Consider the following 23,004-nt stretch of genomic DNA (forward strand, 5'->3'; position numbering starts at 1 on the left):
CAAGGCTATGAGAATCGAGAGAGCTAAGGGAGATGGAGTGCCCAGTAGGCATTCTACTTGCTGTCTGATAGACTATATCCGCTGTGAGGGAAGAGCTGCAACTTGCATTACTTTGTCCAACTGTGTCCCGATTAATTCTATTTCCTAAACCGGGGCCAACTTGGATCTGGCCATGTTGAGCATGATTTCCAGGTGACGAAAGAGGTGCAACAGCAGCTGAATCGCCTGGAGCAGTTGATGCCTTGTGGGTGCTGTCAGGAACCAATCGTCCAGGTAGGGAAACACCTGGAAACCTTGCAGACAGAGATGCGCTGCGATTACTGTCAAGCATTTGTTGAACACCTGGAGGGGGGGGGGGGGTGCTGTGGTGAGACCAAAAGGCCGTGCTCTGAACTGGTAATGATCAGCCCCCAATAAATACCAAACCAAAGTGAATGAAATAAATCAGAACACACAAAAAAACGAAGACTCTCAGAAAAATAAAGTGCAATAAACAGCTTTACTGGTGTCTCCTGGTACGTCGGTTAAAAAGCCTTTAAGGGGTAATTTGTTACACCAAAAGCACATTTTTTATATCAAATCACATAATTATTAATTAATTCAATTACACACCCATTTAATTTAAAGTGGCCTTGTTCCATTTCTAAAAATGCTTGTTAATCCCATCATTTCCCAGCCCTACATTCATTACACATTCTTTATACACCTTGTTTCTACATTTCTTATATAAAAAAATCTAAACTAATTTCCAATATCAACTTGATTAACTTCATACATTATTATTTTCTATCATTTGCAACCATAAAAATTTATACTGTATTTATATTTAAATACTAATATCAAATACATATTCCATTTGGATGAACTTTTATGACAACATAAATACCAATATTTTACACATTAATGTTCACCTCCAGGTTAAGACCTGAAGGAAACAAAGTATTAAAATTAATGATGAACCTGGTTTCCAAGGCTAACAATTTTTTATAGTAAGCTTCCCCATGTTGATACAAGGGCTTGGCCAATACACTAAAAAACAGAGATGAATCTGAACCTGCATGACTTGAGCAAAAATTATATGCAACTGGAATATCTAATCTACTATGCCTGATGCCCCCCATATGTTCCAGGATGCATTTTTTAACCTGTCTCTTAGACTGTCCAACATACCATTTTTTAGGTGAGCAATCACATCCTATAATGTAAACTACTCCACTCGACTGACATGAAAAACTTTGCGTAGCCCTGTAAATTCTCTCATTGATGCTACAACCATGCAAGTTTTTAACTTTTGAACATACCTTACATCTGAGACAAGGATAACACATCCTACCCAAGCACCTATCCTATCATTTCTCCTATTCAATAACAGTTTCAAATTCAAGCATCTCTAATATGAAAAAGCTATGTGCTCCAAAAATATGCCTTTTGTTGATTCATCTTGCACCACAATGGGCCAAAACTTTCTAACTGACCTCACTAGAAAGTGTGAAAAAGGGGAAATGGGGAAATCTACTAACAAAAAAACATTTTTCTTTTTCCTTCACCAGAGGGTCGCTTTTCATACCTTCTTCTTACTCCTTCACATCCTCTCCGTTGGATCCCGAAAATTCTGTTTTCTGTCCTTACTAACAAATAGGTTCATAGGTAGGTACTAGACTATTGGCCCTAGGGACTATATAAGCCTAGCCAAATGGTACCCTGGCTTTTGCCACCCAAGAAAATTATTTTCCTGTGCCCCTGTCAAGCAGAGCCACAGAAGTGATCCCCAGGGTGAATTTCCTATCTCAAATCCAATCATCAAGATTTTTCTTGAAGAGTGCTAATGAGGAGCTTTGTTTGATATAGATAGGTAGCTTGTTCCAGAGTATGGGAAGTCTCTGGGACAGGAATCTATCCCCCCAGCATGTTCTGTTTATTGTGGTGACAAGGTTTAGGTCCCTACAGCGTGTATCTCGGAGGGATTGGGATTTCTTTAAGTGGAGCCTCTGCGACAAGAGTAAAACTGGAGTTTTTTGAGACAGTCTGCAGAGGGCATCTGTCTGAGGCTGGTATTTCTGCGGCCTTTCCAGTTGTTGTAGATGTCTTGTGAGGTACATATCAAAAGGGGCGTTGTACTCTATTATGGGTTTAATGAGAGGGGAACTATGACCTCTTTGTCCTGGATGAGAAACCTTTTGTGATGAGGTGTGCCACGTAAAAGGATTTCCTGACTACTGTGGTAATGTGATTATCAAAGGAGAGACTACTGTCCACCTGTGTCCCAAGGTCTCTTATCACACTTTCGGTGTTAAATAGACTATGTGGTAGTTCATGGGTACAGAGTTTTTACCAAAAGGAATGACAATGCACTTTTTGGCATTGAGCTTGAGGCCATGGCTTTGACACCAGGCATCTGTCTATCGCTAGGAGTTTTGATTATGGCTCCTAGTTTGCAGTCATCTGCGAACTTTGTTAGCCAAAGAACCTTCTGTGTTAGCTTGTACTTCAGAGAAGTAGATACCAAACAGGAGAGGACCCAGGACTGAACCCTGTGGTACTCCACTTATCACTGGTCTGAAGTTGGATTTAGAGTCTGCTACTTTCACAGTGTGGGTTATTGTCAGCGAGCCAGTTGGCAACCCATCTTGTGACATAGGGATTTATTCCTAGTTTAGTGAGTTTATCTATAATTCCAGAGTGGGGGATGGTGTCAAAAGCCTTGATGAGATCTAGATAGGCTGTGTGAACCACCTTACCCTCATCTACGACTTTGATGACCGCTTCAAAGAAGTCTATCAGGTTTAGGAGACATGATCTGCCTTTTACAAACCCGAACTGGGTAGGGTCCAGAGTTTGGAGATTTCCAATGTCATTGTTTATAAGTTCCATGATGATATGTTCCATAGCCTTGCTGGGGAATAACCTCTGCTAGATAATTAATTCCTCACTTTCAAAAATTCCTGACATAACATTCTCTTATCTGAGGGGTTACCAAAAATGCTTTTATACTCCCCATATGGTAACAATTCCAACAGGTGGGGGGGATGCATACTTGAAGCCAATAAAAAATTGTTAGCTGCAGTTTCCTTATGATAGGGTCTAAATTGTACAGATTTATCCTGTCCCACATATAACTCTAAATCCAAAAACTGCATCACATCCTTAATGGTTTTGTATGTAAAAGATAACCCAAACTCATTTCTTTCCAGTTCAGCCATGTATGTTCCAAATTGTTCCATTTCTCCTAGACACACAAAGATCAAGTCATCTATATATCTCCAATAAACAATGACCTTGTTGTTAAAAAAAAACATTTATTATATATGAACTTCTGCTCCAAAAAATTCATGAAAATGATTGCACAAGAGGGAGCAAACGAAACACCCATAGCGGTGCCTCCTTTCTACAAAAACAATTCCTCATTAAACTCAAAAAAACTGTGTGTCAGGCAAAACTCAAGCAGTTGCAAGACGTAACCTGCTCTGGGTCCATCCCCTAACATCTTTGCTACAGCTTCCAAACCTACCACATGACTGATACTGGTATATAGAGCTTTTAGATCTACACAAGCCCAGTACAAATTGTCTTCCCATTGCATTCCCCCAACTAGTTTGCAAAATTCTTGACTGTTCTTAATATGTGAAGGTACCTTAAAACTATACCTTTTTAACTGTTCATCCAAGAAAATTCCTACATTTTGTAGATAACCCCCAACCCCAGAAACCATGGGTCTCCCTGGAGGGTCCACTAAATTTTTGTGAACTTTGGGGATCGTAAAAAAAACTAGCTCTTCTGGGATTTTTAATAAACAATTTCTTAACATCCTTAGCCTCAAAAAAAACCCAGCCTTTCTCCTCTTTCTAAAATTTCCAGCAAATATACATGAAATTCTGAGCTAGGATCATGTTGCAATTTTACGTAAATGCCCCCATCATTTAATAACTGAAAAGCCATTTTGTTATATTGATCCTTAAACAAAATGACCAAGTTAACTCCTCTGTCTGCTTGAGTGAAAATCAGGTTCTCATCATTGCTTCGCAACATCTGCAATGTGCTCCATTCCTGTTTGGTTAAATTATACATTTTTGGTTTTTTTTACAAACATCTTGTATTCACGTTCAATTTCTCTACATAACATTTTTTCAAACACATTAATAGCAACAGTATTTTTAAGGGGAACAAAATGACTTTCATAGGTTGGTACTAGGTTATCGGCCCTAGGGACTATACAAGCCTAGTCATAACAATTCCCTGGCTATTTCTTCCCACAGTATTTACTTCCATGGACCCCTGTCTAGCAGGGCGACTGACGTGATCCCCGTGGTGAATTCCCCATCTCCCATCCAATCATCAAGGTTCCTTTTGAAGAAGGCCAAGGAGACGCTCTGCTTGACATGTATCGGCAGTCTATTCCAGAGTATGGGGAGTCTCTGGGTCAGGAACCTATCCCTCCAGCATGTTTTGTTCATTGTGATGACAAGGTTTAGATCCTTGGAGCGTGTGTCTCTGAGGGATTGGGATTTCTTTAAGTGTAGCATGTCCAACACCTCTGGGTTTGACATGGCCTTGTATGTTAAGCAGAGATCACCTCTGAGTAGACGATATGCGACAGAGTATAGGTGACGTTTTTTTAAGACGGTCAGCATAGGCAGTCTGCTTTAGGCCTGAGATTCTTTTAGTGAGGTATTTCTGCGGCCTTTCCAGTTGTTGCAGATGTCTTGAGAGGTACATACCAAACTGGGCATTGTATTCTATAATGGGTGCTGTGAGGGATGAGTCCAGTGGGACAATGACCTCCTTTTTTCTGGATGAAAAGCACTTAGTGATGAGGTGTGCCACATAGAAGGATTTACTGACTGTTGTGGCGATATGTTTATCAAAGGCGAGACCACTGTCTACCTGTGTCCCTAAGTCTCTTATCACACTTTCGGTGTTTAGTGTACTATCACCTATGTGGTAATTCACAGGTACATATTTTTTCCCAAAGGGGATAACTATACATTTCATGGCAATCAGCTTGAGCCCATGGCTCTGGCACCAAGCATCTGTTTCTGTAAGGCCCTTTTGTAGAATACCCACATCATTTGGGGATTCAATAATGGCTCCCAGTTTGCAGTCATCTGCGAACTTTGTTAGCCAGATTCCCTTAGTGTTGCCCTGTACTTCAGAGAAGTAGATGCCAAACAAGAGATGTCCTAGGACTGAACCCTGAAGTACTCCACTTGTCACTTGTCTAGAGCTGGATTTGGAGTTGGCTACTTTTACAGTGTGGGTTCTGTCAGTAAGCCAGGTGGCAACTCATCGAGTGATATAGGGAATAATGCCCAGTTTAGTAAGTTTATCTATGATTCCAGAGTGAGGGGATGGTGTCAAAGGCCTTGGCTAGGTCCAGATAGGCTGTGTGGACCACCTTACCCTTGTCAATGGCTCTGGAGACTATTAGGTTCAGGAGACAAGATCAGCTCTTCACGAATCCAAACTATGTGGGGTCCAGTGCTTGAAGGTTGCCAATGTCTTTGTTTATAAGTTCCATGATAATATGTTCCATGGCCTTGCAGATCAGGCTCATCAGACTGATGGGGCTGTAGTTCCCGGGATCCAAGGTGGATTTCCCCTTGTGGAGTGGGATAACTGCAGCTGTGCGCCACTCAGTGGGCATGAAGACTGAGGTGAGGAACAGGTGGAACATTCAACCTTCCATAACCTGTAACAAAAGCTCCCCCCCAATCATTAATTATGTCATTATTTAGCAATTCTTCCATATCCTGCATACAGACATCTACAGATTCATCCTGATGAAATGTTTCCACATCATTAACATCCACAAACATATTTTCATACAAGGATAGATTTAATAGTGAGTCTTCAGAATCAATGCTATTTTTCCCACATTAAAACCTCAGACTAATTCATTTCCATTCTTAACATGAACATTTTTGTTTTGAAAAAACATTGCAAGGTTAATTTTTCTACAAAAGCATCCAACTTCAAGCAATAAATCAGCTAGGCTGGGAAAACAAACGAGTACAAATTTTATACCCTTATTTAACAAGCATTTAATACTACCATTAATCTCAAAACTAGATAAATTAATGATGTCAAACTGCCCAATTTCATCATACCTTCTAGGCCCAATTCATTCCGCCACAAATGGAGCCTCCCCAAAGTCCACATTAATATCAATTATCTTCTCCTTCTCCTGCTGTTCAAACCCCAGCCAGAAGCATAGAAATCTCCTGGAGTGTCTATTTTGATATGATAGTATGCATCCTGGAGATTCACGGAGCACATCCAGTCATCCTTGAGCATTTGCGGCAGAATGTGTACCATAACCATGCGTAACTTTGTCTTCTTGACAAACAAATTCAAACTGCTGAGATCCAGTATGGGCCAAAGATCCCCGGTCTTCTTTGGCACCAAAAAGAAGCGTAAGTTCTGGTTCCTTGTTGTTCGGTTGGGAAACACTAGATGACTCTTGTCTAGAAGCTTTTGCACTTCCAGAAGGGCATTCTCCCTCAGACTGTGTGGCATATTGGGGAGACGCTCCCCTGTTGGGAGAGGAGGAAGGGAAAAGGGAATATAGTAGCTTGTGGATATGATGTTTTAACACACAAGCATCGTTTTGTTACGTCTGTCCAGTCTGCCCTCAACTGCCTCCAGAGTAGCAAAGTTGGTCAGCACTTCAGGAGCACTGAAAAGGCTTGCCAGAGAAGGTTTCCCTGAAGCCCTGGTTCTGTGGACCCCCTCTGCCCCTGGGGAGGCATCTACCATTAAATCATCTCCCTCTGCTCCTGAAAGAGGATTCTTCCTGCAAATCAGGGAAGGCCCCTTGGGATGGGGAAACGCATCTTGTTCTCACTGCGTTGGTTCATGGAAAAGGTCTGTTAGGAGGAAGAAAACTTATTCCCATGGCAGATAGAATTTTGCCCTCCTGTTTGCTGCATGTCAGAATCTCCTTAAACAATGGTCTGAACAAGGAGGAGCCATCAAAGGAGGCATTAATGAATGACACTTTGAAGGGGTCCACAAACCCACATAGTCTCATCCAGGCATGCCGTCTAAGGCCTATGGGAAAGACCCAACGCCAGCCACCACTAAGATAACATAGTAGGAGGGGAGGTATAGAAGAAAAGAAGACTAACTACTAATCTATAAAGAAAAATTGAGAAAATTTAAGAAAATAAGGAAGATATTACCAATAACACTGAAGAGTCTCACAATTGCATCTGGACCAAATGGCAGCAAACAAGATCTGAGGGTTTGTTAGGGAGTGAGGCATTGTGGAAGAGGGAGTAGTTGGAGGCTCTGCTCCTGAGAAATGGCCAGCTTGGATCCAAGGATGGATCTGAAGACCCATTTGTGATGCATAATGAAACGGACAACATCAGATGTACCCATTTCGTCCCAGAAATACACATGTGGTCATTTTCATCTGCCAGTATAATTCACGTGCTTCAAGTTCCCCCCAAGCACCTCCATTTGGATTGTTGTCTGCTTTTTCTGCACCAAAAAAATAAACACCATGCATGGGATTTTTGTGTGTTTAAACAAGGCATTATTTGCACTGTACCTCTTCGTATCATGTGTATGTTAGTCAATCCTTTCTTATATAAAAATCATCACAACATTGACAATGCTGCATATACCAAAACTCTAATGCCATAATTAAAATAACCATATCATTTTATGTCCTCCAACCCAATAACCACCTCTTCACCTTCCTTAATGTAATTACAATGGCTACAACATCGACAGTGGTATGTGCCCTTAGTTGTCTTCTCAAAATATTCCCTTTTATATTGGAAACTTTCAGTTAAGTTTTAGAGGCTTCTACCTCTCCTGTTAACTATATGAGGCCTTGGGCCAAGCTCGACTGCAATAGCATCACAGTAACAAAAAATATCCTAGTGTTTAAACACACATTCTCTTATTGTTGCATTGTCAATACTATATACAAGTGCTTTTTCAATCCCAGTAACCATAGGGATGGAATCAAAAGTATCGTTCCCCAATACGGGGTTAAATATACCACCCACTCTTTTGTCAAACTTTCTGGTATATACTTTCTATAAAATGACCAGGATTCCACTTGTCATAAACATGTCATATTTTCATACATTCACTCATAAATAGATCCAAGTCAGATAACATTCTAGCAACCCAAACTAGCTGTGCCTTCACCACAGCTTTCTTCTGGGGCAAAGGTTGACAATTGCTATAATGCAATATGGAGGTGGAGTAGGTGGATTTAATATACAGAATGGATCTAAATCCCCTGGCAACAATGTTTTTGAGCTCAACTACAAATTCTCTAAAGAACAAGTGTGTGAAGTACAAAAAATAGTAGCTGCAGTAATATATAGGATAAAATCATTGATTTTTCTCCTTTTCATCTATATAAAATATACAGACATCATCCAAAAATTGCATGTATAAACACTAGAAGAAACAAAAAGAAACTGAAAATTAATTTCTTTTCCAACTGGACCATTATTATGGTAGCAAATAAAGGGGCACAAACAGCAATGCCAAAACAGGGTGTAGTCAAAGTTTGTAATTGTGGGTCGATAACATATCTATCAATTTCACTACCAAATTAATTTCTGTACAGGTCAATTCACTTTCTTCTAAGAAAAAACATTCAGCACTTCTAAGTCTATATTATGTGGAATCAAAGTAAGTAAATCTTGGACATCTACAATTAAAAAAAATGTTATCAATGAATATCTCAGGTTTTATCCTTCATCAAGAAATCCCACAAGTTTTTTAAAAGGTAAGGAAACGTTTAAGTACATACTTCAATTTATAATCTATGTAGTTGGCTAAAGAATACATTTTTTGATGCCCCAGCATCGACTATGGGTCTTAAGGGTTGATCTCATAAATCTAATTGGATTAAATTAATTGTTACATTTATTTTTTAAAGGTTTGAAAACTTGTGGTTAATGGTTGAATACTAGGTTTGAAAATGTTTTTACAGTATTACATTTCTAAACAGTATTAAAATGGCCTATTTATTCATTTAGTTTTCACTGTTTTCCAGTTTCGCTGGGAACTAGGAAGGTGTGGTGACTGGTCAATTTGAATCGTTATTTCAGTATGAAGGCTTTTTAAGTGTGCCAATTATGCATGAGCCTTGTTCTGAAGAAGTCCCAGACAGACTGGGATGAAAGCACTAAACATCAATAAAAGACTGCTGGTATGTGAGCTACCTTGCAGTATTAACAGAATGCCAACTCTCTCGGTTTCATTTCTCCAAATCTTTTGTGTTTGTAATACCATGACAAGAATGGAACCCATTCCCAAGTCAAAGTATGATTCAAATTCGTGAAATTAATATTGTTTTAATCTTTGATGTCAGCCAAAAATGCTCTTCACAGCACCCAGAACTGACTCCTTCTGCAATTCACACAAAGTTACATGTATCATTAGCATATCTAAATAAGTTTTTTATTGGCTATCTCTCTTATATTTCTTGTATTTTACTATTTTGATTTCTCCTACTATATTCATTATGGCCTATACCAGTGCCATCATACATCTGTGGGTCTACCAGCTTTTCCTACATCTCCTGGGCGATTTCTATTTTAGGAATGGCGTGGCACAGAACCTAAAGGCTCCCAGGGAGTGAGGGTTCATGCAGTTGGCTGCTTTCACCAAGAGAATTTTTTCATTTATGACCTATCCTTTGGATTCCCTCCTCCACACATTCCCTTGTTTATGTTGAAGAACTACTCCTCTCTATGGACCATACCTTCCTGCAGGGAATGTCTAGACAAACACCCATCCCTCCATGCCAGAGCCTCAAAAGCCCAAATTGCTAACTGAATCCAAGTCACCTGGGCTGTAGTTAGGGCTTAATCCCCTCTATGCCACTTTACTGGAACCTCTTTCTCCATTTCTTAGGCACAACCTCAATACCACTCTTTTGTCACTTCTTCAACTTGTCCTCAGGGCTAAATTAAAAAGCAAAGGAGCTGCTTTAATGAATAAGAACTGTACTCATTTCTTCACAAGAAACTGCTCTCAAAAAAACACTTCCTCATTAAATCTGTAATGATATTCTTTGCCAGTACTTCCACCTTAGGACATCAAATCTGTACAGCCTAGTAAACCAAGAAAATTACATTAACCAAAATAACTTTTTAAGTGCAATGTAATATACAATGCAGACTTACCGAAGGTTCCCCATTCGGTCTCCTGTAGCTAAATGCTTTGCATTAGGGCTGATCTTCATCACACGAATCCCAGATTTCATCTCAAGAGCACTACCACTTTCAGCTTTTTCAGAATTCCCAGGCATGTCTTCCAGAAACTGAACATTGTTATCGACATAGACAATCTTCAGCAAATCCTTCAATGCAAAGATACAGAACAAATTAGTATCATACAGAGCTGAAATGAATGTTAGAAAAGAGAACAAATCAACACCAATAAAACTCCAAATTAATGTCCTTGCTGTCTTGACTACTAAGCTTTTTTACTTTGAAGAAGGAAACCCCCTGCACCCCCCCCCGACTAATTTTATATATACTATACCCAAGAGCAGACAATTTGAGAAAAGGGCATAATCCTTGACCTCAAGAATTGTCCAGTTTTGCACACCTGTCAACCATCTGTTTAGTCGACCAAATTCTGTTGATGGCAAAAAAACAACATCGGCTACCATATATATCAGACAGACAAGGCAGAGACATATATGAGAACACCAAGAAGCTACAGTCCTTACTATCCAATACCTAAAACTTCCAGCAGCAGAGCTCCATGGGATATATGCAAATAATCCCATAAGGCCATAAAAAGTCTTTTACTTAAAGTAAATGTAGTCATGTAGCTGAAACACTTGTATGTCCTTAGCAGGTTCTTTGCTTACATCTAATGGTCCTCCCACTACAGGATGTTTACGGTATTACACCATGAAGACACTAGCTTTGCTGAGTATTTCTTGGTGTTTTTACTGAATGTTTTTTTGTCCGTGTGATGGTGTGACTCTTTAGTTTAAGATTAAATATTTATGCACACATATGCACACTTGCACATACATAGAGAGATAGAAGGCAGTGTGTGTGTGTGTGTTTGTGTTGCGTCTGTATTAGAACATCGAATGTTAAAAATATTGAACGCTCTAAAGAGCAAAAATGCAGGATCTCAAACTCATTATTGTGAGGGGCTGCACCCCCCCCCACTAAATACATATTCCAACTCCAAGATCGCACTACAGTGAGGAAAGGGCAAATATTCCTATCTTCACTGTACTGCTATCTCAAAAAAAGAACTTCCGAGGTCCTGCATTTTCTGAGGGCAGAGTTGGAAGTCACCAAAACAGATGCATTCTCCAAAAGTACTTCAGAGATACTGAACCAAACGGCTCTAAAGGAGACTAGATAAACCTGTTATCCTTGAAGTTCAAAGCAACAGAATTGTACTTCAAAGGGGGAAAGTGGCACAGTATGTAAATTTGCTTTTCAGAACAGGGCCATATCCAACTCTAGGAGACCTAGGCAGCTGCCTAGGGCTGGGTGATGACTGGGGACCTGGCCACAACATTAAACATTTTTGCATGCATCGGACTGTGATTAAAATCATTGTTGAATGAATCTGCTTCTTTAAAATTTGCAGCAAATGAGAAAGCAAATTAAGTAGCATTAAACTTCACACAGAGTGGGAGGTGGACTTGTAGGTACAAGCTGCTGATACTATACACTGGCAGATTTGCAAGTACAGGCTGCACACAGCAGAATTATTTATGAGATGGGTTGCAGGTACGAGAGCTGCTGAGAGAGACACACACAGAACAGTTGAACGTACAAGTTCCCATGACTGTGGAATAGATTGAGTTATTAATGAAGTATGTGTGTGCATGTATTTAAAATACCTTAATTGGGGGGGGGGTGTAATTAAATGACCTGCTCAGGTTCAAACCCTGTACCTTAGGTACACATTGCTAGAGCCTTAATCCTCTACACTAACTGCTAGATATCAGTTAGCTTTTGGCAAAATGTCAGTCATTAGATTTTTATATTTTTTGTGCTTCACAACATACATGTTGAAGCAAAACCTGTTCTGATAAATTTTTAAGTGATTTACAGTAGCCTGCTTTTATCTGTCCCCACATTTGCCTCATATTTATACCCTGTCCTTGAGCAAGTCACTTAACCAGACAGTACTCTGGGGTAACTGGAAATCTGAGCTAGCCTCCTCAATGGCCCACTAGACTGCAAGTACTTATGAATTAGAGTACTTATGGTGAAAAAGGAAAAAAAAACTGATTGGAGTCAACATGAGCATCATATGAACCATTTTCTTTAGCTATGATCCTTGGAGTCCTTAATGTTCATAGGTAGGTACTAGGCTATCGGCCCAAGGGCTTAAGTAAGCCTAGCCAACAAGGTTCCCTGGCTTATGCCACCCAAGAAAGTTATTTTCCTGTGCCCCTGTTGAGCAGAGCCACAGAAGTGATCCCTGGGGTGTATTTCCTATTTCCCATTCACTCAAGATTTTTCTTGAAGAGTGCTAATGAGGAATTTTGCTTGACATAGATGGGTAGCTTGTTCCAGAGTATGTGAAGTCTATGGGACAGGAATCTATCCCTTATGGTGACAAGATTTAGGTCCCTAGAGCGTGTAGCTTGGAGGGACTGGGATTTCTTTAGGTGTAGCATGTCCAACAGCTCTGGGTTTGACGTAGCTTTATATGTTAGGCAGAGATCACCTCGGAGTAGGCGATATGCTACAGAGTAAAGCTGGAGTTTTTTGAGACGGTCAGTGTAGGGCATATGTTTGAGGCCAGTAATCCTCTTTGTGAAGTACTTCTGTGGCCTTTCCAGCTGCTGCAGATGTCTTGTGAGGTACATTCCAAAAGGGGCACTGTACTCTATAATGGGTCTAATAAGTGTCGAGTAGAGGGGAACAATGACCTCTTTTTTCCAGGATGAGAACCCTTTTGTGATGAGGTGTGCCACGTAGAAAGATTTTCTGACTAGTGTGGCAATGTGATGATCAAAGGAGAGACTACTGTCCACCTGGGTCCCAAGGTCTCTTATCATACATTCGGGGTTAAGTAGACTGCCGCCTATGTGACAGTTAATTGGTACAGAGTTTTTACCAAAGGGGATGACAATGCACTTTCTGACACTGGGCTTGAGGCCATGGCTCTAACACCAGGCATCTGTCTCAGTGAGGCCCTTCTGTAGGATGTCCACATCATTTGGGGACTCTACTATGGCTCCTAGTTTGCAGTCACTGTGAACTTTATTAGCCAAAGGCCTTCTATATTAGCCTGTACTTCAGAGAAGTAGATACCAAACAGTACAGGTCCCAGGACTGAACCATGTGGTACTTCACTTGTCACTGGTTTGAAGTCAGATTTGGAGTCTGCAACTTTTACATTGTGTGTTCTGTAAGTGAGCCAGTTGGCAGCCCATCTTGTGACGTAGGGATTTATACCTAGTTTATGGAGTTCAGCTATAATTCCAGAAAGGGGGATGGTGTCAAAAGCCTTGCTTAGGTCAAGATAGGCTTTGTAAACCACCTCATTCTCGTCTACGGCTTTGGTGACTGCCTCAAAGAAGTCTATCAGGTTCGGGAGGCATGATCTTCCTTTCACAAACCCGAAATGGGTGAGGTCCAGAGTTTGAAGGTTACCAATGTGTTTATGAGTTCCATGACAATACGTTCCATGGCCTTACAGACCAGGTTCGTCAGGCTAATAGGGCTATAGTTCCCGGGATCAGTGGTGGCTCCCCCTTTGTGGAGTGGAATAACTGTTGTTGTGCACCATTCAGTGGGTACAAAGCTTGACGTGAGGCTATGACTGAACATGGTGCTTAGGTGGGGAGCCAGTTTGTTCTGAAGTTCGTGTAAAATGCAGCCTGGGATGTTGTCCGGTCCAATGGATGCTGTGTTTTTGGCTTTGGAGAGTGCAGCTTTTACCTGCGTAGTTGTGATTACAGAGACTCTGTATTCTTCCTGTATAGATATGGGCCCTTTAGGGGGTGAGAGGGGGATAAAGTTAGCATTAAACCTATCTGCCAGTATGTTGGCAATATCAGTTGGTTCTGTAATTTTTATGCCATTGTGCTGGAACTCAGAGCAGATCTGGGTGTTGAAAGTGTGTTTATGATTTAGCTATGAATAAACTGGACAACATGAATTCTGAGCTTAATATTAATATTTTAACTATGAAAACATTTTTAATTTACCCTTTTTTTTACAGACATACAAGTGTGAAATGCACTGTGCTTGGGTTACAACAGTTTATCTAGCACCTTGTACAGATGAGTAAGGTTATGAACTGTTAAAGTGCTGCTTCCTGTAGTACAGGGTTTAACTCCTTCAGCCTTCATTTGACTTCTGTGACTCTGCCAAGCTACTTCAAACAGTACTCCTGGGATGACCATAAATAGAAGTTATGTTCTTACCATAACGTTCCATGTTAGTTGTCTTCTTCTCGCCTTCTTCTTGCTGGATGGGTTCGGAGCCGACCTCGGCTCCGACTCGGCCACTCTAAAAGCTCGAGAGTTGGTTCCACCGGCTCGAGGCTCCCCCTATATCCCACAATGCTAGGCGTGAGTTACCTCAGATCTCGTTTGTAAGCTAGGCCCAGCCTATAATAGTAGTAAAAAAAAAAAGTAGTAACAAAGTCCACCTCTATAAACAAGGGAGAAGAGAAGGGTGACCTACATCCTGATCCAGGAAATATGCACAGCAGAGCATATACCTAAAGTAAAGAGGTGGTAGAAAGAGAGGTCACAATCAAAACTCCTCTAGGTCTGTCCAGGCCAGGGGGAAGGAGGGTGGGGCCTTAAGAAGAAGGCGAGAAGAAGACAACTAACATGGAACGTTATGGTAAGAACATAACTTCTATATGTTAAGTTGTCTATCTCGCCTTCATTCTTGCTGGATGGGACCGCGTCCCTAGCACCTTGTCCCGGTGGCCTAACGGAACAGACTCTTGAGAACAGTGGAACCAAAGTTAGCTCTATGTCTAGAGGCTAAATCCAACTTATAATGAGAAATGAAAGTGTGAGGAGTAGTCCAAGTAGCCGCTGCACAAATGGTGTCAATAGGCAGTCTATCTTGGAAGGCTATAGAAGTAGCCAAAGCTCTGGTAGAATGGGCTTTAGGTTTGCTAGGCAGCTTTTGGTGTCTAATTTCATAAACAAGGGAAATCAGAGATGTTAGCCATCTGGATAATGATACCTTTGAAACTGAAAGTCCCTTTCTGCCTTCTGCATAAGAGACAAACAGCTGGTCAGATTTTCTGAATTGTTTTGTTCTATCCAAATAGTACCTTAATTGACGATGAACATCTAGCCAATGCAATCTTTGTTCAGATCTGTTAGAATATTCTGGAAAAAACACCGGGAGGTCAATGCTTTGATTTAGGTTAGCCGTGGAGGCTATTTTAGGTAAAAAGGACGGGTTGGTTCATAAGATACTCTGTCCTTATGGAACAACAGATAAGGAGGTCGACAGCTGAGTGCATGAAGTTCTGAAACTCTTCTAGCTGAAGTAATAGCTACTAGAAAGAGAGTCTTCCATGATAGTAATTTTAAAGAACAGGAGGATGCAGGTTCGAAAGGAGAGAGAATTAAAGAACTGAGAACTAAATTTAGGTCCCAAGGAGGAGGAGGATTTCTTACCGGAGGTCTGAGTAGAAAAACTCCTTCAAAAGGCTTTGCAAAGCTTGTGGGACATGATGGCAGAATCTGAAATGCCCACATGAAAGTTAGAAATAGCTGCCAATTGAACTTTAAGAGTAGAAGGAGATGAACCTGCATGGAAGAGTTCAGCTAGAAAATCAAGGACCATTTGGATGGAAGCAGTGAAAGGATCTATGTCCCTTCCTTGAGCCCAATAGGCGAAACGTTTCCACTTACTCAAATAAATCTTTCGAGTGGAAGATTTATGGGAAGCTATCAAAATATCTCGAACAGAGTGAGATATTAGAGGAAGCCTGGCTAAAGTTGGAATTGGAGGAACCAAGCAGTGAGGTTCAGAGAGGGAAGGGAGCGATGAAACTGACCCGACTGATGGATCAAAAGATCTGGAACTAGGTCCAGATGCCAAGGTCGCTCCAACAGAAACTGATGTAGAAAGGGGAACCAAACCTGTCGAGGCCAATACGGAGCAATGAGGATCAATGAAGCCTTCTGAGCGATAGCTTTCTGTATTACTTGAGAGATTAGTGGGAAGGGGGGAAATGCATACAGAAGTCCCCGGGGCCAAACTTGGACTAGAGCGTCTCTGCTGGGTTGGCCTGGTAACGGGAATAGGGTGAAAAAATCTCTGCACTTGCTGTTTTGGGGAGTAGCAAAAAGGTCGCAGCAAGGCTGGCCCCACTTGAGAAAAATTTCTCTCACAACAGAGTCTTTCAGAGACCACTCGTGAGGCATGAGGATAGCTCTGCTCAACTTGTCCGCGATTTGATTGGACTTCCCGGGGATGTGCGTTGCTATCAGAAAACGCTGAGAAGAAATCGCCCATTGCCACAGTCTGAGTGCTTCTCGACACAGGGGGTAGGACCTGGTTCCACCTTGTTTGTTGATATACCACACTACAGACATATTGTCCGTCTGGATTGCTATCGTTCCCAAGGGAAGAGAGTCTTGAAGGGCTTGCAACGCTAAAAGCACTGCTCTCATCTCTAGAACATTTATGTGCAAGTGGCATTCGTGTGGTTGCCATGTGCCCTGGACAGTTCTGCCCTGATAATGCCCCCCCCACCCGATCAGGGAGGCGTCCGTTGTCAGAGTAGCAACCGGAGGGGAAGGAACAAAGGGTCTTCTCAATAAGAGCTGAGGGGAAGACATCCACCACAGAAGATGATTTCTGCATGTTTGCGTGATCATAATGGTGTGAGACATTGGAAGTTGCTGGTACGACCATTGCGTGAAGAGCATCCATTGAAGGATTCTCATGTGGAATCTGGCTAATGGAAGCAGAGGTATGGCAGCCGCCATAATCCCCAACACTTTCAGAACTAACCTGGCTTTGATTCTGTTGCTGCTGAAGAGGAGCGAGACCATTTTGTGTATGTCTGTTATTCTCTGATCTGTTAGTCTCGCAGACATGTTGATTGTGTCTAGATTTGCGCCTATGAAGGTAATAGTATGACAAGGCGACAAAACAGACTTTTCGAAATTTATTGAAATGCCTAAATTTCGACAAGTGCGAAAGGTGTAGTCCCTGGCCATTAGAAGAAGATGCTTGGTGGGAGCTGTGAGGAGCCAGTCATCCAAATATGGAAACACCTGGAATCCTTGTCGTCTCAGGTGAGAAGCTACCACTGCCATGCATTTGGTAAACACCCGGGGGGCAGTGGTGAGACCAAAGGGCAGGGCCCTGAATTGAAAATGACTGGTTCCCAGCCTGAAGCGGAGGAATCTTCTGGAGCGTCTTTTCATTTTTATGTGATAGTACGCATCCTGAAGATCTATAGAGCACATCCAGCTTCCTTTCCCAAAAGGGGAAGGATGGACTGCAGCGTGACCATCCGAAATCTTGTTTTCTTGACTGACTTGTTCAAGATACTGAGATCCAAAATTGGTCTCCAGTCCCCTGTCTTCTTTGGAACTAAAAAGAACCTGGAGTAGATTCCGGATCCTTGCTGGTCTGCTGGAACTGGCTGAATTGCTCTTTTTGCAAGCAGCTTTGAAATTTCCAAAGCTGCAAGATCCCTTTGAGCGGGTGGAACATCTGGAAGGGATTTTTTTGATTGGTTTGGAATGCGAAAGAAGGGAATGGAATAGCCCTCGGAAATGATGGACTGTACCCATTTGTCTTGAGTCAGGGATAGCCAGGCTTTTGGGTACAGTGACAATCTTCCCCCGACTGCCTCCGAAGGTAGGCAGTCGGGCAACACCTCAGGGATGCTGAAAGGGCTCATCAGAGAAGACTTCCCGATTGCCCTGGTTCTGCGGACCCCCCTGCCTCTAGGGCGACGTCTAACATTGTTGTTCCCCCCTCTGCCTCTGGCGGGGAACCGACTTTGTGCGTCAGGCGAAGTCCCTTGAGATTGTTTACGGAACCACATTTTCCCACTTTTCTGGCCTTTGGGGTAAGGCCTAGAAGGAGTAGAAAAACGGACTCCGACGGCAGAAAGAGTCTTGCCATCAGTCTCACACCTAGTCAAGGTTTCTTTCACTTGAGGACCAAAAAGAGATGATCCATCAAACGGGGAATTAGTGAAAGACGTTTTAAAGGGGTCCGCAAAGTTGCATAACCGCATCCAGGCGTGCCTGCGTAAGGCCACACCTGTCCCTGCGGCCCTGCTCGCTCCATCAGCCGCATAAGAAAGTAGGCGCATGGAGGAGTTAGCTATGGAGTTCAGGGTAGCCAGCTGAGTGTTCATCTTGTCCTGAAAACCCTCAGCTGTAGGATTCTTCAACATATCACTCGCTTCCTTGATCAAGTCCCTTTGAAGACGAGTAAAATGGCATAGGTAGTTCAGCGAACGCATTGCAAAGGTCGCTGACGAGAACATCCGCTTCCCGTACCTGTCCATAGACCTGGATTCCTTGTTAGGTGGATGGACAGGCACCGAAGGATCAGCTAGTTCCTTCTTGGTGGCAGCAGCTACCACCATAGCATCCACAGAAACACCTTTTGTGAGAAATTGCTTGTCAGTTGGTGCTGTTATAAATTTGGAGGGTCTCCTGGGGGTAGGGTCCACTGAATCAGGAGCCGTCCAGGCCTTCTTTGCAACCACCTGCATGAGGGGATCAAAGGGGGGGACACCCAGGAGGTGGAAGGGCGAGAGCCAAACGCCTCAAGATACACAGATTCATCCTCCGAAGGGTTAAGGGCTGGCCAATTTCCCCTCTGTTTCAGGATCTCTAGAATGTCTGCGAAAGAGACATCTTCAGAAGGGGAACGTGGGAACCCTCGAATCCTCTAAATCTGTGTCAGAGGTGATAGACTCAGGTGAGTCTAAGTGCTTCCTCTTACACTTTCTCTTCCTAGGGGCTCCCCTGCCAATTCAGGAGAGGCCTCGGAAGAGGATGAGATCCCACAGGGGATTCTTGAGGAGCTTGCTCTCTGCGGTCTGGGATGAGGGAGTGAGTCGACATAACCAAAGGCACCAAAGTGGGAGGGGCGGACGGAGCCGACTGTGGAGTCGAACAAGGTTCCAACACACTCCGCATGACCTCGAATGCACCCCTGTCAGGCAGAGCCAGAGGTCCCCGCTCCGAGAAGCTGAGAACCTCCCTCGGCACCGACAGAGATGGCTCCGAGGCCGATGTCGGAGCCGAACTCACCAGCGCCGAAGCACCGAGAGGGAGAGGGGGGTCGGACAAGGGTCCGATGCCACTCACCCCCTCGGAGCCGATGAGGGAAGCCCGGCGCCGAGATTCTTCAAAGGAAGAAATCGGAGCCGACGACGGAGCCGAAGACAAATGTATCGGCTCCGACGCTACCACAGTCTCGGTTCGAGCGCCTGCCCGAGCTCAAAGGAGTCGGAGGAGGAATATTTATTGGAACAAGCTGAGGCATCGACTGATGGGTCGGACTCTGGAGCATTTGGGTCAGTGCCTCGGACTTCAAAAGTCTACTCACTACCCTCTGGAGGTCGTGATCTGAGAGCCTCGATGACCTGGAGGAGTGAGATCTATGGCTCCGTTCAGACAGCAGGGGAGACGCTGGAGCCGAATGAACGGAGCCAAGGGACGGTGACCTCGATCTCTTTCTAGATGTCGGCTCCGATGGTATGATCGGAGCCGACCCATGACTCTCTAATGCCTCGGCTCCGGCCGGAGCCGAGGAAACCACTGAAACAGCAGTCAAAGACTCATCGGCTCCAGCCTGAGCCGATGAAGCAGTAGGCTTGAAGCCTTAGGCCTCGACTCTGAAGCTGGAGCCGAGGTCTTAGAAGCCTTAGAAGGTTTCCCAGAAGACACAGGAAGGGAACCTTCAGGCTTAATTAAACCCCTCAAAATGAGTTTATTTTTCTCTCCTGCAGGACTCTAGGGCTGAAGCCATGGCATACAGCACAAGAGTCCTGCAGGTGTAAAGGTCCCAGGCAGTACACAAGAAGTGTGACCGTCTGTCAGAGACATTTTCTGACAGCACGAGTCACACTTCTTGAAGCCTGAGACCTTTGTATCCTTGGACATACTCAAGGAACCTGAAGTGTAATCACACACAAAAACACACACACACAGATTACACTGATAGGATTAAAAGGGAAAATTATTTAAACTAAAGGTAAGTTAATAAAAACTCCCTAAGTAAACACATACACACCCTAAGGAAAGGGAGGAAGGGCCCGAAGGCCTTAGGGAAGAACTATATGTTCTTTATAAAAGGAGGGGGCTGGATAAAGGCAGTAAGGGATAATAAGTCCACTACACTAAGGGGAAAGAAAATTACACTAAACTAGCCTAAGTTTAAAGAAATTAAACTAGTCTAACTTTCACTAACCTGGAGCCGGTAGAAAACACACCTCGATCGCTGTAGCGGCAAACGAGATCTGGGGTAACTCACGCCTAGCATTGTGGGATATAGGGGGAGCCTCGAGCCGGTGGAACCAACTCTCGAGCTTTTAGAGTGGCCGAGTCGGAGCCGAGGTCAGCTCCGAACCCATCCAGCAAGAATTAAGGCGAGATAGACAACTTAACATAAAGGGATACTTGTCTAGTGGGTTTTCCCCAGGCTGTTAGCAAATACATTATGCATTTTGTCTTTTGAATTACTGCATCCTTCTCATAGATGTAAATTAGCACTTCACTATATGTTATTTGAGTATGAATGCCAGCACAACTCTTGTAATTTAATGAACTGTCAGATGCATTTTCACTAAATATGAATTTCAAAGGGGGGGTTACTGTTTCTCATGCTAAGTCTGTTTTCAATGTGAGTGTTTAGTTTAGAAATTGGCTGCCAGTGTTTTTTCTGTAAAATTTGAAATAGTTTTAAATGAAATCCAAATCTCTGTGATAATTGTAAAAGTAAAAAGGAAAATATTATGGACACTGTCAGGTGTGAACAGTGTTTATGGTAATTAAGGAGAGGCAGCAAAGTAATGGCATATTGGTATGGCTGGTGGGTGCCTGATTCATTGCCCTGCACAGGGCCCCATTTATCCATGAAAGACTCTAGAGGTGTACATTGCAACAATATAGCATTACTAGCCATTCAGGTAGGTCAGATCTGTACTGAGTGATGTCAGAAAGGATGTCATGATGACAACAATGGCATAGGGAGGTCAAAACTGAGATGTAGGTGTACTGCAAGCATGCAAGAACCCTCCCGCCAAAAAAGCCAGTATTCTATATGCAGCAATATTTCTGATTTTTTTTGTATAAATTGTGGGTTGATTAGCAGAATCTGCTGCATTCCCTTTTGCATATAGCTGATCTAGTACAGAAGGTGTGTGCGTGCGTGTGTGTGTGTGTGTGTGTGTGTGTGTGTGTGTGTGTGTGTGTGTACACATACAAACATACACATACATATATTTAAGTATGAATACTTTGGCTACTGTGTTTCTATGAAACAAATTTGAAATATGCGGCTTTGGTCATTATTAATTTTTTATTTATTTATTTTTTTTTACACAGACATCTGAGAAGGTTGCACTCATCATTGTAACTTTAATTGCTGGTTTTTGGGGATGTCTGTAGATAAAAAAAGACTGCCCCAGCTGAGCTGATAAAGTTAAAAAGTCATTAGTCTGTCATTGCAGGACCAATGAGCATTTGTGTAAAGCAAACTGGAATATTTTAATGTGGCCATTTTTAATCGCAATCAGACATGTAATGTCTAGTTAGATGATTTAGTGGCTGTAATTGAGTATAGATACTGGTAGATTATAATATAGTGGCTTGGGTGGCCTTTTATGGCAGAAATATTATGAAAAAAGAAGTTATGTACTCACCATAACGTTCCATCTGAGTAGGTAACTTCATTTGTCAGCAACCTGTGGGTATCGGATCCGAGCCGGCAGCTTTCCAAGCTAGAGATCCGAGCTCCAAGCTCCTCCCCCTTACCCATATTACCCTGCTATCTCCCTCCAGTCCTCGGATCGAATTTGCCCAATTATCAGACAGCACTAAAACAAGCAAAAACCTGAACATCCTAACCTGGTACCTACCAGGAGTGAATCACTTACTTATTCAGGTAACGAACTACAGGTTAGGGGGACGAGGGGGGGGGTCGGTTGCTGACAAATGAAGTTACCTACTCAGATGGAACGTTATGGTGAGTACATAACTTCTTTATCTGAAGTAGTTAACTTCATTTGATCAGCAACCTGTGGGACAGAGTCCCCAGCTACCAAGAACTTGGGAGGTCCTCAAGGAAGAATATTCTGGAGCACTGCAGAGCCAAAGGCTGCCCTCCGTCTGGATATCAGATCTAATTTATAATGAGAAATAAAGGTATGAGAGGAAGCCCAAGTAGCCACCGAACAAATGTCATCCAAGGGTACCCTTGACCAAAAGGCAGCAGAGGTAGCCATAGAATGGGTAGAATGAGCACAAACCCCCACAGGCTCAGGCCGACCTTGTGCATGAATAAAATGCAGTAAGATATCCACCTAGCTAGAGTCACCTTCGTTACTGGTTTACCCAAAGATGGCTTAGCAAAGGAAACAAAGAGCTGCTCCGACTTACGCGAGGCAGCTGTTCTGTGCAAATAAAAGTGCAATTGTCTATGCACATCCAATGAATGTAGTCTGTACTCTCCTTTGTTCTGGTAGTTAGGAAAGAAAACAGGTAGATTAATGGATTGGTTGATGTTAGCCTTGGAAGCCACTTTGGGTAAAAAGGAGGGATTAGTCCTGAGGGATACTCTGTCCTTATGGAAGACAAGATACAGAGGTTTAGTACACAGGGCTTGAAGTTCTGATACCCTTCTAGCTGAGGTAATAGCAATCAAGAAGGCAGTTTTCCAAGACAAATACTTTAAGTCAACCAAAGCTGCAGGCTCAAAGGGGGGTGGGGGGTGGGCAGTAAGAGCCTGGAGGACTAAGGTTAGATCCCATGGAGGAACCACATTCTTGACAGGAGGTCTTAAAAGAAAG

The 23,004-nt window shown here is 42.8% G+C and overlaps 1 protein-coding gene across 1 annotated transcript in view; it reads right to left on the bottom strand.

Moving 5' to 3' along the window:
* The window catches only part of LOC122787719 (WD repeat-containing protein 62-like), a 1,689,893-nt gene that overhangs the window by 1,142,158 nt on the left and 524,731 nt on the right, over window positions 1-23,004 (bottom strand). The window contains exon 9 of the mRNA XM_044054617.1: window positions 10,161-10,336. Within this exon, the coding sequence (XP_043910552.1) occupies window positions 10,161-10,336 (176 nt within the window). The remainder of the gene's footprint in view (window positions 1-10,160; window positions 10,337-23,004) is intronic.

Source organism: Protopterus annectens, chromosome 1.part0 (genome assembly GCF_019279795.1).
Source record: "Protopterus annectens isolate FY-2018-M chromosome 1.part0, PAN1.0, whole genome shotgun sequence".
NCBI classification, from domain to species: Eukaryota; Metazoa; Chordata; order Ceratodontiformes; family Protopteridae; genus Protopterus; species Protopterus annectens.